The sequence below is a fragment of the Colletotrichum siamense genome, assembly GCF_013390195.1.
Source record: "Colletotrichum siamense strain Cg363 chromosome Unknown KSG_Cg363_contig01, whole genome shotgun sequence".
In the NCBI taxonomy this organism is placed as follows: Eukaryota; Fungi; Ascomycota; class Sordariomycetes; order Glomerellales; family Glomerellaceae; genus Colletotrichum; species Colletotrichum siamense.
In genome coordinates, this window is record NW_023501014.1 from 6,943,974 (window position 1) to 6,960,565 (window position 16,592).

A 16,592-nucleotide genomic window follows, 5' to 3' on the forward strand; every position below is an offset into this window, starting at 1 on the left:
GCTAGAGTGGTGAGTGTACGCAAGGAAGGTAACACAGAAGTTCTATGACTTCGCCTCACTTATGCATGCCCTTAGAACTTGATGGGTCAAGCCTTTAGTGCTCCACCGGTGGCTCAAACCACGCACGACAGCAACAGGTGACTTTCGGTTGAAGCCCACGTCTTTAAGTCGGACTGTGTGGTCTCCGGTGCGAACATATCATGCATAGGTTGAATATTGTAAAGAGATGAGGCTGGCTCCTCATGTCTTGGAGAGGTAACAAAGGCTCGTCAATCAGATGCAGCCGTTCCAGCCAAAAGGAAAACGATGGAAACAATCAATTGTTATCTGTGTCCAAAACACTTGAGGGAGAGGCTGAAACTATGTGGTAGCGCTTTCAGGATAGCCAGGGATGTTGAGGAAGTTTCGAGCCCACCCAGTGGCCACCAAGTCATCACCGTAATACAGGTTGATCTCAAGGCATGTCCAGGTGCCGACGAACCCCATCGCGCGCAGTTAGTGCGTGATGCATTGAAGAAGGTCTCTCAAGGAGCCTCAGTTTTTGACCTGATGGGGACGATGCTGTCTTAGAAACTCTACTTTCTTCACGCCTACAGACAATTCGTCTGGGACAATTCGCCAATAAGGCAGGCTGCGAACCGGAGACAGTGGAATGTCGTTTGGTACCTCATTTTAAAGAAATGGGTTTCCGCAAGGAGTCATGGTTGAACCCTGCACCCGTAGGGCGGCTTCTCCCAAAGTGGTGCGTGGGCCGTCGACGGTGAGAGAAGAAAAGTCAAACTAATAAACCACTCAAACCCGAAACATCTCGGAAGACCGGCTCGTGGGGACCCACCGGCCCCATTCGGATCCGGCACGGCCTGGCGGCACGCAGGCCTGGCCATACTCTGCCCCAGAATGATCGTCCTCGGCAGCAGAAGCCAAGACTTTTGACCGATCGGCCAACAGAAAACAGAAGCGATGTGACAGGTGAAGACATTTTTGACGTTTCGGCGTCGGTGCGGGTGGTGAGACATGCTTAGATCGTGCACACCGTCACGTCAGATTGAGACACTTAACCTTAACTCAAAAAGCCTTATGTGGTGGAAAGTCTGCTCGCAAACTGCCAGGGAGTTGCGCTGATTTGAAAGCAACGCGCTCATTTTGGCGCATGGTTGACCCAGTATTGCCCCATCCGCAACTTCGACCCCTCCACCCGCTCCGGATGTCAACCCGACGAGCTAACACATCGGACGAACTACCAGAACACTCCAGAACGCCAGATGGAAATGAAGGAGCGCAAACCAAATGAAGGGCGAGCAGGCAATATCCCAGTCTCACCACAAGATCGCGCACCGCGTGCCCACAATCTGACTGTGGTGTCTCTCACGTCACCCATGGGGCGATTAGCCGGAGGGGGTGGCCCCACGAATCACATCCGCACGACAGGGATCTCGATATGCACTATTCCGGCCAGACGGCACCGCGGTTACATTGCGAGGTTGTGGAAAAGTAGTCTCGAGCTCAGGAGTCAACCTGGATATAAAGTCCTCAGACAGTAATCCCTCAGTAGTGGTCTTGACTCTTTCGCCCCCATCGTCTCAAGCCTCTTTTTCTCCCGACACTCTTTCACGGCTTCACGCCACCACACTCATTTGAATTCAGTCACTCATTTTCAACTCACTTGTACGCCCCCTCTCGTTTCTTGAATCAGGCATTCATCATGAAGGGACTCATTCTCAGCGCCGCCCTCGTCGGCGGAGCCATGGCCCAGGCCGGCCCCTACATGCCCTGCGGAGGTAAGGGATGGACCGGAGCCACAACCTGCGTCTCCGGATACACTTGCGTGAAGCAGAACGACTACTACAGCCAGTGCGTCCAAGGCAGCGCCAGCGCCGGCGCCGGTGCCGTCAGCGCCCAGCAGGTCACCACCCTGAAGACATCGACGAGACGCAGCTGTAAGTCGAAGACCGCCGGATCCGCCGCCGCCAGCGTCGTCGTGCCGCAGGCGCCCACCTCGAGCGCTGCCGGAATCTCGACGACCTCTGCCGGTGCCGCCGTCAAGCCGTCCGCCCAGCCCGTTGACACCAAGACAGCTCCTTCGACTTCCTCCAAGGCTGCCAGCAGCCAGGTACCCGTCAAGTCCGTTGCCGCCGAAGCCGTCTCCTCTTCCGCTCCCGTGGTCAAGCCTACCACCACTGCCGCCGCTCCCGTGACGACTTCCAAGGCTGCCGTCACCTCGGCCGCTCCTGCCACGTCCGCCAAGGCCTCTTCAGCCCCTGCCGCGTCGGCGTCAGCCACCCCTGGAAAGACTGGCAAGTTCAAGTGGTTCGGTTCCAACCAGTCCGGTGCCGAGTTCGGCCAGGGCACGCTCCCTGGTACGGCCGGAAAGGACTACACCTTCCCGGACACCACCAAGGTCGATGTAAGGTGCCACAATACTTGACATCTGGGATTCACGCTGACACAAAAGCAGACTTTGATCAGCCAGGGATACAACACCTTCCGTCTCAATTTCCTCATGGAGCGTCTTGCCCCCAACGGCCTCACCGGCAGCTTCGACGCCGACTATCTCGCGGGGCTGACCAAAGCCATCACCCACATCACCACAGCCGGCGCCAGCGTCGTCCTCGACCCCCATAACTACGGCCGCTTCAACAACAATATCATTACCGATACCGCCGTCTTCAAGACCTTCTTCACCAACTGGGCTACGCTCTTCAAGTCCAACGATAAGGTCATTTTTGATACCAACAACGAGTACAACTCCATGGACCAGGACCTCGTCCTGAAGCTGAACCAGGCCGCTATCGACGGCATCCGCGCCTCCGGCGCTACGAACTACATCTGGGTCGAGGGCAATTCCTGGACCGGCGCGCACTCCTGGGTGAGCACCAACGACAACATGAAGGCCCTCACCGACCCTCTCAACAAGATTGCCTACGAGATGCACCAGTACCTCGACAGCGACTCCAGCGGCACCTCTGAGACGTGCGTCTCCGCCACCATTGGCGTTGAGCGCGTCAAGGACGCCACTGAGTGGCTGCGCAGCAACGGCAAGGTCGGCGTCCTCGGCGAGTTCGCCGGCGGTGCAAATGACGTCTGCAAGGAGGCCGTCACCGGTCTCCTCAACTACCTCCAGCAGAACAGTGACGTATGGATCGGTGCTACGACATGGGCCGCTGGCCCCATGTGGGGATCCTACATGTACTCCTTTGAGCCCGAGACGGGCGTTGCCTACAACTACTACAACGACTTGCTGAAGACGTACCAGTAGAGGCGCCAGGGTTGACATGGGACCGTTGGAGCGGGACTCAGGGCTTGGAGGCTCTCCAAAACATACTCAGTGATATTCTACAGCTTTGGATAAGTGTAGGAAAATTCTTTGTCTTGTACATAATAGTAGTAGGAGGTTTTTTGTAGTCGGCGTCTTATGTCGACTCATCGCGGATTTCACCTCTTGTATCTATATTTCAATGACACCTCATCTTGAACGAGGCAAATTATTTTGGTCGGGTGCATTATTTTGATTGATTTGTTGTCGTGGAATGTTGCTGTGATGGTTCTTATTGTCAACTCAACCAGCAGACATCCGGATGATCCGGGATTGCTCCATTTAGATACCCACACCACCGCGCCGACTCCTGTGTCAAGTCCGAAATGCACGGTCTTCGTAGGTCTTCTGCGCATTAGTATTCCAGAACTCTCATTGCGCTAGGGCTTAATGACAAATTTCTGAAAGTGCACATTACGTTGACAACTTCCCGTGACAGACTCTAAACAAGAGCCGCCCCGATGTCAAAATTCTTCGCTTCCGGATTTCTCGGTGATTGACCACCAAGTTCTTCAAATCATGTGACACCGTGGCTGTGTGGGGTGCGTTGTTCCTGCATCAGTCCCACAGAAGCCACAATCAAGCTTCGGCGCCTGCGCCGCCATGCACGGTACTAAGGTACCCAACGACTGTGGCACGACGCAATCTCGCTCCTGCCTGTTGGTATTCCTACGAACCGGCGTACTGGGAGTTCAAGACGAGTGAAGTTCGCTTTAATAATAGGACACCGTTGCAAGTGGGCCGATTCCTGTTGGTGCGCTGCAGCTGCCTGGTGTGGTGGCTGAGGATCCCTGTCGAAGCCTCTCGAAATCGTCTAGCTGGAAGCAGAAGGATCTGGTACAAGTACTCAAGGCGATGAGTGTCACGGTAAGGCAGCAGCCAGCCTGGCAAACAGAGGCACAGCTGTAGCCAACAACCATAAATACTGCGTCAGCCCTCGAATTGCAGTGAGTCCTGTTTGAGAGGTTCGCAGCTCACGTTCCTGTGGTAGTGTAGAGGTCAAAGCTTCCAGTTCACCATTTGCGCGAACCCAAATCATTTGAATCCTAGAAACGCCCGAAGTTTTTCTGCATCTCGGAGTCCGAGACGCAAATTTGTGAAGAAAAGGACACCGAAAAAGAAGAGTCAAAAGGTTCCTCAATCTTTTCAGTCCAACAAAATGTCCAAGTTCGACGGAGCCACGGCCTCCGCACCGCGATCCCCGCGCACCCCGCCTTCCGCTCCGGGCCCGGACCCACAGCCGGCACCTTACAGCACCTGGTCCGCCCCACCCGGCACCGCGAACATTCTGACTCGCCAGTTAGCCGCCGTCGCGCTCATCGTTCTCCTCTACACCGCATCCATCCCCTTCACGCCTGTCGTCTGGGTGTTGAACGTGGAGGGGAGCTCCTTCATCGACCGCCTCTTCGCCGGCATCGTCATGCTCTCGGCCTGCTACTTCCAATGGCAGATTGCGGGCCTGACTCGCCCTCTTGCTATCGTGTTTCCCGGAAGCAGTGGCAGCGTCATTCGGAACGGTCGCATTGAGAGAGGCTCGACCATGGGATTTGTATGGCATCCGTCAAATTACTGGCCGTACATCATCTGCGAGGCGATGCTTCTGGCTCTGGCTGAATTCGGATCCAGCGAGATGCTGAGGAGGAGCATTGTCTGTGGGGTTGTTGCTGGGCTGTGGGCTGTTGGATACAGCGCGACGCCAGAGTCTACGAAGAGGTGGGCTTACGAGCACCTCAAAGCGTGGATGTTCTGGATGGTCTTGGATGAGATCATGCGAGTTGGTCGAAGCAGTGTCAGTGGGCGCCGTCGCCGGTATTAAAGGTCGCAGAGTCTACTCCTAGCACATGGTGTATGCGTGTGGATATCACGAAGACTCGTGCCATAGGGCAGCTGCCGGGGCGTGGGGAAACTTCACGTATTGTGGGAGACGCGGAGTATTCCTGGGACGCGGAGTAATCCTGTCAACAAAAACGTCAGATAGCACAACCGATCGTCTCAGTTTATTTCCAAAAGTCTTAATAAACAAACGTTAAACGTCTCAATGAGAGTTATGTCAGCTCAAAAGCTCTGCCTAATGTCGACATTGTCAGAACACTGTTAGAATACCTTTGCATCCTGTGCCGTCGTCTCTTTCTTCCCTTCTAACTTTTCTTCCGCCAGGCGTATCAGTTCAGCAATTGTCGGCTGCTGTGTCATGACGTCGTGTAAATACTGGGGTCTTCTTCAGACTACAGGGGAATACGACGCCGGTGTTCCCAGCAGTTGCCACCTCTAGGGTGCGCGCCCGCCATCAGCCCCATTGAAGCGTTCAACATGTGCGAGAGAAAGAAATTTGTCTCCATGTTCCAGATACAATGCATCAATCGGATTGCAAGTGCGTCGTCACTTTAGTCATGGAACACCTTGACCAAAAACCCCTTGTCAATTCAACGGCCAATGCGTCATCGCAGCGCCCAAAGTTGGCTTGACCACAAACTTCCGGCAGCAGCCGCTTTCTGCGAAAGTCAAAAGTATTGCCGAAACCGCGCGGTAAAGAGCGTGTTTACTGCCAAGTCTCTCAATTCTGCATTTTTCGAGCGAAGAGGGAAAGTTGCTCAATCAGTTCGTTGTCTCAACCGACGACCACTGACTCAAGGAAGTGGTTCCGAGTGCAGCTCTTTTTCCTCTTTCGGCGCAACACACGAATTATACTTTCTGCGCAAATGCACGACTCTCCACAGTATGGGACGAACATGCTGGGACTACGTACGCCTCATAGGCCGGAGATCAAGCTGGGCAGGTTCCGCATACCCGGGGGTCCAAGCGGCGCAGGCTAACGCTAGCCCCCCTACTCACGTAGGGGGCGAAAAAACAGGGTTTCTACGCAAAAAAGGGGGTTTCCACCCAGATCACTAAAAGTAGTATTTTTCAGTATTAACCTACTAAATTAATAACTTTTTATAATATAATTTTTAGCTTTAACTATATTATATAGTAATAAAAGTAGTATTATTATATTACTCTTAAGTAGGGCTATCTAGCTATATATATAATATCTATATATTTTATATAAGTATTAATATACTATAGAAGATAACTATATTATTACTTTCTATATTATTAATAATATATTTCTATTTCTTTACTACTTATATTAATAGAAGTATTATTAGAGGGTTACTCTTAGTAGTACTATAAGTATAAAAATATATTAAGCTTTTTTATATAGTAAAGATAAGCGCTTAGTATAGTACTAATATAGCTAATAGGGCTAGTATTAGTAATAATAGTAACTTAGGCTTATTAGTATTAATACTATTATTATTAACGCCTAAGTTACTAACTAAATTAACGCTTAAAGTAGTATTATTACTATCTTCCTTAATAAGGTTATTAATATTATTAAAGACTTTTAAGTTACTATTATTAACGTAGTGCCCTCTTAAAGCTAATAGATCTCTAATATTAAAGTAGCTAAAAGGCTTTATATAGTACTTAATAGCATTTTAACTCTCTTTTAGTAGTAGTATAAAGTTAAGATTAATCTACTATTTAAGTTTAAGTACCTTATATTATTATAAGTCTTTTAAGTTAAATATAATATAGTTATTAAATTTTTTAGTATATTTTAACTATAATATAAAGTTTAACTTCTTTATATATTTATTAATTAGTTAGTACTTATTAGTATTATACTTTACTTATAATACTTTCTCTTATTACTAAGTTTCTTTTTTTATAGTAATATATTACTATTTAAGCTCCTTTTTAGAAGCTTTAATTACTTACTTCTTATAATACTCTTTAATCTCTATAAATAATATACTAGTAATAAATAAATAAGCTAGTTTAACGCTTTACTAGGTCTACTACTTATATTACTATATCTCTATATATATATTATAGTTAATAATATACTCCTAACTTCTCTTATAGTATAGATTACTCTTACTAATTATAGCTTTAATTATTTTATATCCCCTTTAAATAGGAAAGCTTTATTTAGTAGTATAATATTACTTAATTATATCTACTTATAATATAGCTTTTTTAAACTTATTATTATCTAGTAAGTAGTAAAATAAGTAACTAAGAATATTAACTTAAGCTAACTATATATATTTAACTAATTAAGAGAGAATTATATTATTTCTAATTAACTAGATACTTAACTTTTTAAACCTTATTATAATATTAGCTAAAATAAATATAATATCTATTATCTACTAAAACTTACTAATAAAGTCTTTCTAAATAAAAGTGAAGTTACTATTTTATATAAACTCTTATAATACTATCTAATAAGCTTTCTTAAATAGCTAGAAAACCTTTATATCTATAAATTAAAATAGATATATAGTATAAGAGGGAAAAAAACTAATAATAATATTAAAGTTAATATAGTATTCTATAAGATCTAAGCTAATATAACTAGAGAAGCTATTAAGAAGGAGTAAATAATATAGCTTTATATTAGATTCTTCTTAGAGAATATCTCTATATAACTTAACATAAATACTTAGTATTACGCTATATATCTTAGGCTAATTAGAGTAATTTCTATATATATTAATATTAAACTATAACTTTATTATATACTTAAGCTATTAGAACTTTACTAATTACTTAAATAAATATATATTAAAGTGCTTAATATAATCTATTATAATCTCTTAATTAGAGAAAGTAGTAAGAGATTATATAAAGTAAATACCTTTATTAATATTATAATTAGCCTAAATAGTAATTAGTTATATCTTAAAAATAAAGTAAACTAAAATAATATTTCTAATAGTATTATTAATACTAATAAAAGTATATAACTTTCTATTAGCTAGATTAATAACTTCTTATAGTTTACTCTATTTTTACTATCCTTAAAGTAAAATAATATATATATAATTACTAAAGTAGCTAATATAGTAATTAGACTTATTAGTATTCTATATCTTAGAAAGCTTAAGTTTATAGTTTTAAATTATAACTTTATACTAATTAAAGAAGTTTTAGATTAATATTAGATTAAACTTAATATTTTTCTAGTAAACTTTAATAAGTTTAATCTTTAATCTTTTTTAGAACTCTAAATAATTAGATTTCTAAGATCTTATAAAGTACTCTAAAATAAAGCTTTTACTTTAGTTAGCTTAGAAAGTATTAGCTATCTCTTTAATAATAATTAGAGTTACTAAAAAACTAATAGTATTAAGCTATATTATAAATACTACTAAAGCTAAGTTTTTAGCTTCTATTACTACTTTTAGCTAGTTACTTTCTTTAAGTAGTATAAAGAAATTATAATTAGTTTAAAGAGTTTTTAGATATTTCTTAACTACTATATAAAATACTTTATAGTCTTTAGTAATAGCTTAAATTAATAATACTATAGATAGAAACTTACTAAAATAGCTAAAGTAAAAAGCTTAACGTTATATAGTATATAACGCTTATATAGCTTATTTAGTAAGTATTAAGTTAGTATTACTCTAGTAAAATATCTTAGTAGCTAAGATTAAACGAAATAATTAAAAAAAGCGTAGTTTTAAATTATAACGTAGTCTTAAAAAAAACGTTTTTTAGTAGTAAAATGAGAAAAATATAACTTTTATACGACTAGCTAGAAACCCCCTTTTTTGTGTAGAAACCCTGTTTTTTCGCCCCCTATGTGAGTAGGGGGAGTTTTGCGCTTGACGTGGCTGACTAACGCCCCCGGGTACTAAAGGGTGGCCTTCCAAAGGGGCGGTGGTGTCGCAACTTCTAGGGTCCATGCTTCCACTTGCGAAGATCGCTGTTTCCAGATGTTAAATGATCCCTGCAATGCTATGCTCCCCGACAGTCTCGAGGTGGGTACCAAGGGGTAAGGCGCATGACGATGTGGGCGGTCCATACCGACAGTCTGGATATAAAGGAGACCTAACACGGCTTGCTAGTCTTGCATCATTTCCTATCGATATCGCAACTTCGTTCGAAACTAGCGCCCCATTGTAACCTTGTCAAGAATCTCTCCGAAACAACACCAACATTGTCAAAATGAAGTCCTCCGCTGTTGTCGCCTTCCTGTCTCTCTGCCTGGCGCATACTGCCTTTGCTGCTTGCAGGACCCGCACCAATGAATGCGTAAGCACAAAATCCCCGATGATCTGACATGTTTGCTGATGAACCAAACTTCACAGTCTCCTCAATCCGTCTGCGATGCCATCGGCAAGCCTGGCGCTTTCCCTTGCGCCTCTACCGAGACCCAGAGCCCTGCCCAGTGCTCCCAGGCCGCCTCCCCCGGTGGTCCCACTTCCGTCAGCGTATGTCTCTCGTCCGATATCGACAATCCATACACGATTCTGATATTCTATCTAGTGCGAGTGCTGCGATCTGTAATCGGTCATAGCAGGACTCTTGCCGAGTTGGTGATGGTTTGATGCGACTTTGATAGATACCATTCTCGCTTCCTCATTATGCAGGACTTGAGATTTCGATAGTGTAATGTGCAACTAGCATGATAATGAACGAACTCATCGAGCCTGTGACAGTGTTTGTATTCTTCTCAGCAGTGAATGGAGTGAGAGAAAGCGCAAGACTTGTAAGCGACGCAACCTGCATATCAGCCTATCGAATGGACTTCAACGAAGAGGGCATCCAGAAGACCTATGCCCCCTTTCTCTATCAGTCACGCAGAGTGTTTTACCGATACTCAAGGCGCTACCATTCTGAACTGTCGAATGCAATGTTTGGATTCTGACCATCAGCTTCGACGTCTCTCGACTTAGACCTAGTGCAAGGCCTATGAAGTAGGCTTCAAAAGAACAGAGGATTACACGCATTAATATCAGGTAGGCTTTGAGGGTAACGAACGTTACGGTAGTATCTCAGATGCAGCCGAGCTCACTTCACTTTTCAGTTGACTTTGCTATCCCGGCGGACACCCCTAGGCTCTTGAACTAACCGGGCGGACTACTGCCTTACCTATGAATTTTGTCAAAAGACAATTCCCTTTATGATTATCACCATCGTTACTATCATAATCGTTATTGTCGTCCCTGCTATCTTCGTACTTATTACTGCTGCCATGCTGTTATCGTCATTTGCTCGCACAGCAAAAGCCTTTCAGTGATGCCTTAAAAGTGGTGTATTTTCTCAGTAATGATTTAAGCCAACGGTCAGCTCATAGTTGCGAAAGCATGGACGGGACGTCAAATATCTCGCTATCCAGGCCGTGATTAAAATGAGAGAACTTTTCCCGACATTCGTGGCGTGCAGCAGCGAGCGGCACAGGCGGCCGCGTTGGGATATTATCTGGAGAGCTCTGTGAAGCTTTCAATTACTACCTAGTATTTGGGAATAGTGCTAACTCTTTCAATGATGATCTCTGCCGAATCTGCTGATCGATACCTAGACAAAAGCATGATACTACTAGTTGATTTGCAATGCTTGCTGGAAGCACGATCAGCTACTACGAAGGAGTATTCTTGATTACCAATACTCAATGATCAAGTTTCGTGCATGGTCAATCTGACGCGTACGGTGTGAGAAGTCCATACCGCAGAAGACTGCCAGCAGCACTGGTCTCCCGTGAAACCCATGTCTAGTGTAGTGTTGCCGCCTGTACGACTTCGTTCGTCCTACTCTTTGACGCAGTCTTCACTGAAATAGTCATCCATGATGAAAATCGGAGACCGGGTGACCGGCTAGACAATTTACCGCGTTCTTCATCAGACTTTGGGTAAACCTCAGACGACGCACCTCAACAGTCTCATGGCATCAACTTCTGAGTATGGAAAGCTTGCCTTGAAGGGAAATTTCGTATTAACCGCGCAGAGAATTCGCCTCCACTCGAGCAAACCTTCGCAGAATGGAGATCAATATACTTAGTGCTTACAGCGTCGAACCGAACGGTAGACACAGCGTGACATCGCTCTGGCAATTGACAGAACGACCCGCCAATCAGCATAGCTGCTGACATGGACATGTCCCACTATCCGGCAGCTCCCTTGCGGCCGTCAACCGAAACCCATGTGTCTTACTGGGTTCATGACAGGGGTCCACTGGATGCTTACGGGGTTCAACACCACTTGTCCGAGGTGCCCTATGAGAAGCTACAAGGACGCGGAAGAACAGCCATCTCTGCATCGGACGGGTAGCCATATCTGCCGTGCGCCCGTGACTTGGCGGTAAAGTCGACATATCCCTACACGCACGCTACGAAAAATCATGCGCTTCAATTGGACAATGGGCTTCGTTCCCGCTTTGCGCTTGCGCAGTCTGAAGAATTGGCCGTCGGCAACTTCCCACTAGACGATGTTCGTTCTATGGACCGAAGGCAGGATACAGGGAGGGACGGGGGTCAAGCGATGTGCGGAGATGGAGTTTGGGTCTAGACTGGCGGGCCACTCAGTCAGGTCACGACTCTTAAGAGATCAGGGTGCCCCCAATATTTCGCTTCTCTCTCTTCTCCGGCTCGTCTAGGGAGAGCTCTCAGTCCCACACTCCAGGCAATCATGGACGTCTCGCGAAGCTTCAAAGCTACGGTCTTGGCTGCGCTCGTCTCAAGCCAACTGGCAATCGCTGAACCAGTTTCTGCCAAGTTCGCAAAGCGGAGCACTGCAGAGCTTGCAGACGCTTACGACTATGTCATTGTTGGCGGAGGCTTGAGTGGTCTGGTTGTGGCCAACCGCTTGACCGAAGATCCGGATGGTAAGTTGTTTGAATGAAGGAAGCCGAAAGCTTCCGACTTGCTAACAAATGACTGCGCTAGTCTCGGTTCTGGTCGTCGAGTACGGCGAATTCGACGGAAGTTGGGACGTCATGATTCCCTACTATGCTTCCAATACCCATCCCAACGACATGAGACAACTCCTGTCCATCCCGCAGCCCGGTCTGAACAACAGAACATCGGGAGTCCAGACAGGCACCGTTGTCGGAGGCGGCACAACGGTGAATGGCATGGCTTTCGACCGTGGCTCAAAGGCGGATTACGACGCTTGGGAAGAGCTTGGTAATCCTGGTTGGAACTGGGAAAGCCTCTTCGAATACTTCAAAAAGGTAAATGCGCCTCAATCCTGACTTCGCATGAGACTTGCAGCTGACGAGCGCCAACTTTAGTCCACCACGTTCCACCTTCCCGCACAGGAATATGTCGACAAGTACAACTTCTCCTTCGACCCGAGCACATACGGCGACGGCCCCATCCAGGTTGGCTTCCCGTCCTGGCAGTGGCCTGACGTAGGTTTGTTGCATGTTGAATGCGGTATATGCGAGAATAGAATGTGCTAATGAGGTCACAGGAATCCAAAGAAACGCGTGGATCAATGACCTCGGATTGCCTATTCTCAATGATCACGGAGCTGGCGGCAACAATGTTGGAGTTGCTCAACTGCCCCAAAACTCCGAAGGAAAGAATGTCACGCGTTCCACTGCTCGAACAGGCTACTACGATCCCATCGCAGGAACTCGTGCGAACATGAACCTACTCATCAAGCACTACGCTTCCAAGGTGGAGTTCGAAGACAAGAAGGCGATTGGCGTCAACGTTGTTTCCCGCGATACCGGAGAAACCTCCCTTATCAAAGCCAACAAAGAGGTCCTGCTTGCTGCTGGCGGGGTGCAAACCCCACGAATCCTTCAGCAAAGCGGTGTAGGACCCGCTGCGTTGCTTGAGTCCCTCAACATCGAGGTGGTTGCCGATCTTCCTGGGGTTGGTGCCAATTACCAAGATCATCCCTGGATGCTGATGTTGTACAACTGTGAGTATTGGAGCATCTTGCTGCTGGAACGAAAAGACTGACTCTTCTCTAGATGGCAATCCCCCTGAGCTTGGTAGCGATGCAATGAACGATCCCGCGTTCTTCAATGCCTCCGAGGCCGAATACTTTGCTAATCGCACTGGACCATTCACCCACGCACGTGGCAACAACATCGTCTTTTTGTCGCTCCAAGATCTCACTCCTGAGTACGAGAACCTCACTGCCAGTATCGAAGCCCAAAATGCCGGGGACTTCCTCCCCGAGATCTACAGCAAGCATCCCGAACTAGTTGAAGGCTTCCTTGCGCAACGAAAGGCTCTTGCTAAGCTCTACCGCAACCCCGAGGCAGGCGTCCTCGAAGTACCCTTCGGAGGCTTTGCTGGAGCAGGCATCGCCTTCCAGAAGCCTGTTTCACGTGGCACAGTCTCGATCAACACCACAGATCCGGACCCTGCGACGACACCGGTCATCGACTTCGGTGTTCTCCAGAACCCTGCCGATCTTGAGATGCTTGTGTTGAGCATCAAAGCCATGCGGAAGTTCATGGGCAGCAAGTCAATTTCCGTGCGCCAACCTCTGGAGATTCTTCCCGGCGCGAACATTACCAGTGATGCAGCTATCGCCGAGGCAGTGAAAAACTCTTTATACGCCAGCTTTGCTCATCCAAGCGGTACCTCAAGCTTACAACCCCTGGAGCATGGCGGAGTGGTAGATCCCACGCTTCGCGTCTATGGTCTTGAGGGACTAAGAGTGGTGGACGCCAGTGTCATCCCGTTGATCCCCGCTTGCCATCTGCAATCCACCGTATACGCCGTGGCTGAGAAGGCTGCGGATCTCATCAAGACTACTTGAACGTGGCTGTGGAAAACGCATGTTCACCGCCATCATGTGTGTTGGCGCCCGGCGGATAGGGCAGTCATGGCGAAACATGATTCAGGGGAGGTACCGGTGCATAGGCAAGTCTTTGTGTAAAAGTCGAAACAAATACAATCACCCACTTTGCTCCCTAAACTTCGTTCCAAAGAACCCAAAAAGGGTTGGCTGATGCGCTGCCCAGCGAATGGCTTGAAGGCCTGCTCGACTTCACAGTAAGCCACATGAAGTCATGGCAAATGCAAGGGCTCGGCAGATCGAAAGGTTCGAGATGATTTAAGTGATAAAGCTGAAATAGACTCATCTTCATGCAGACAAGCTCTGTATATATTTACATTGGACGCCCCAGGCGATGCAGTACCCCGTCTGTCTGTCCGTTAAAGGATTCCAACATCCTTTGCGGCATTGGATACAGGATAATTCACGACCAAGGTGAGATGTGCACGTCACCAGGAGCCAGGTTAGCCGTATGTCTCACGGAATCTTCAACAGTGCAGGTGAGACAAGATAATGAGACACTGGATAAGCCGAGTACCGGTGCCCGAGTCTATTCTCCGCATTGGTGAAAGCCTTCCGTTTCCGGAGGTCTGCTCCCAGATCTAGGCTTTCCTAGCCTACTTCCTCCATAATTCTTTCACATTCATTGGGTGTCGCTGAATCGTCCGGTGACCATTTGTGATCTTTGAACGGAAGCGGACATCATCCCCGCGGCGGCTTCCCTCTCCCATTATCTTAACACCGATGAAAATCTCACGCATAAGAAGCGCTTTGTTCAATCCATGGATGATCTGAGGCTCGCGCCGGTGCACCAATGCTTGTACTGTCTCGTTTCCTCCGGCGTAAGCCACCGAGGCAGTGTCTCGGTCGCCACTTTTGCCAGGAACTTAATCCATGCATAGATATTGAGAGTCAGCCCCACGACCCTGTCTTGTAGTCTCAACGTCATTTTCGTTCGTACACGACTCTCGGAGCCGAAGGAATCATGAGGAAATCCCACCTCCTCGCGGCGTTGGCTGCCAGCGCGAGAATGGTGACCGGGTTTGGCTATTCGAGCTATCCAAACTGCGCAGTAGGTTTCGAGATTCTCTGATGACGTACGAATATGGCTAACATTTTGTCAGGTAATCTGTGTGATGGACGCATTGCCAAGGTCGCCATGCCGCACGCTCGACGCCGCTTGCCTCTGCGCCGACACCACTTTCACAGATCTAGTCGCGCCTTGCATCAAGGCGAACTGCACAATGGCAGAGCGTTTGGGTGAGAGACCTTCAGCTTAGCAGGGGCAGAGTTGTTGCTAATGTTGGACGCAGATTCCGTGAGAGTTTCGGCAACTGCATGTGGGGTGACAGTTGCGGACAACACGGCCCTTCCGCGTTATCTCACTGGCATACTGTTTGCCTTGCCAACTGTGTTCATCGGCATTAGAATACTAAACAAAATCCTAAATCCTCTTCCTTGGGGCGCAGATGATTTCATGGCGATCACTGGATACGTCAGTTGGCCCACTATGATATTCTCCGGGACTTTGCTGATGCAGACAGCGCAGGTTTGCACTATTCCTTTGGTGCCCTTGATCTATCGATGTGAGTGATTCAAAAGATCGCGCTGTTGTAAAGTTGAACTGACCGTGCTGAAGCCCTGGATATTGGTCTCGGGGATCCTGTCTGGACAGTTGCGCCCACCAAAATGGTGGAATTCCTTCAGGTAAGCAGCAGCTTGATCAAACAATCACCGTGAGGTTTCTGTTGGAAAAGTGCAAAAGCTAATATTTGACATTCTCAAGATGCTGTTTGCTACACAAATCCTCTATGTTGTAGGGCTCATGACCCTCAAAGCATCAGTGCTGTTCTTCTTTCTTCGAATTTTCCCAACACGCGGCTTCCGAAAGATCATTTGGGCCACCCATGGTCTCAACTTCCTCGTCGGGCTCATTTACATAATTCTGACCTTTGCGCAATGCCGGCCCCTTTCACTGTATTGGACAGGATGGGATAAGAATGAGAGCTACAAGAACGAGAGGTGCCTCGACTTCAACAAATTCATCCTGTCACACGCCATCATCAACATCATCCTAGACGTCTGGATGCTGATTCTGCCATTGACGCAGCTTTACAAGCTGAATTTGGTTTTACGGAAGAAAATTGGAGTCATGCTGATGTTTAGCGTGGGATTATTGTGAGTTAACATCGGTCAAACACTCCCCTTCATCACTAACAAATCCCAGCCTTACTGCCGTCAGCGCCATTCGAATCCACACAATGGTACGCTTCATGACAGATAGCAACGTAACATGTAAGTCTGAGTCCGCAAGTCCGCGTCATGCTCATTTGAGTCGCTGACCGAAGTCTTAGCTCAAGCACTTTGGGTCTATGTCTGGACGTTCACCGAGCTCTGCGTTGGCGTATTTGTTGCGTGCATGCCAAACGCCGGTCAACTGTGGAGAACACTGTTCATGAAGCCAAAGGCAAAGGCGATTGGAGAGTCCAAATCCAGACGACACTCTGCGTATGGAGCAGAGATGGTCTCGTTACCGCAACAGAGTCAGAAGCATAGAGAAAATTCGGTCGCGTCATGCAGTGAGGGATCAGAAAACGCTGTTCCACAGTCTACTCACTCGCCGGTCTGACACCTTCCGGCGCATAGCGTTGTACATACTCATCGATTGATGATCCCAGATAGTGATACCTATAGAAAGT

At 47.1% G+C, this 16,592-nt stretch overlaps 5 protein-coding genes across 5 annotated transcripts; all 5 read left to right on the forward strand.

Annotated features, from left to right (window-relative positions):
- Positions 1-1,702: 1,702 nt before the first annotated feature.
- gh5-1-1 (Endoglucanase gh5-1) lies at positions 1,703-3,256 on the forward strand (the record flags this gene model as incomplete). The annotated part of the gene is made up of 2 exons (XM_036633609.1): positions 1,703-2,404; positions 2,456-3,256. 2 exons carry the CDS (start codon positions 1,703-1,705, stop codon positions 3,254-3,256), a joined length of 1,503 nt encoding a protein of 500 aa, XP_036501841.1.
- Positions 3,257-4,472: 1,216 nt separating this feature from the next.
- CGCS363_v001761 (uncharacterized protein) lies at positions 4,473-5,129 on the forward strand (the record flags this gene model as incomplete). Its single annotated transcript, XM_036633610.1, has 1 exon — positions 4,473-5,129. The coding sequence occupies one exon, from the start codon at positions 4,473-4,475 to the stop codon at positions 5,127-5,129; it is 657 nt and encodes a 218-aa protein (XP_036501842.1).
- Positions 5,130-9,319: 4,190 nt separating this feature from the next.
- On the forward strand, positions 9,320-9,661 carry CGCS363_v001762 (uncharacterized protein; the record flags this gene model as incomplete). Its single annotated transcript, XM_036633611.1, has 3 exons — positions 9,320-9,406; positions 9,463-9,585; positions 9,641-9,661. 3 exons carry the CDS (start codon positions 9,320-9,322, stop codon positions 9,659-9,661), a joined length of 231 nt encoding a protein of 76 aa, XP_036501843.1.
- A 2,117-nt stretch (positions 9,662-11,778) lies between these two features.
- xptC-0 (Dehydrogenase xptC) lies at positions 11,779-13,875 on the forward strand (the record flags this gene model as incomplete). Its single annotated transcript, XM_036633612.1, has 5 exons — positions 11,779-11,974; positions 12,036-12,322; positions 12,383-12,506; positions 12,565-13,023; positions 13,076-13,875. 5 exons carry the CDS (start codon positions 11,779-11,781, stop codon positions 13,873-13,875), a joined length of 1,866 nt encoding a protein of 621 aa, XP_036501844.1.
- Positions 13,876-14,878: 1,003 nt separating this feature from the next.
- CGCS363_v001764 (uncharacterized protein) lies at positions 14,879-16,539 on the forward strand (the record flags this gene model as incomplete). The annotated part of the gene is made up of 9 exons (XM_036633613.1): positions 14,879-14,965; positions 15,018-15,153; positions 15,207-15,388; positions 15,443-15,479; positions 15,533-15,600; positions 15,680-16,071; positions 16,121-16,188; positions 16,248-16,436; positions 16,502-16,539. 9 exons carry the CDS (start codon positions 14,879-14,881, stop codon positions 16,537-16,539), a joined length of 1,197 nt encoding a protein of 398 aa, XP_036501845.1.
- Between the last annotated feature and the right edge of the window lie 53 nt (positions 16,540-16,592).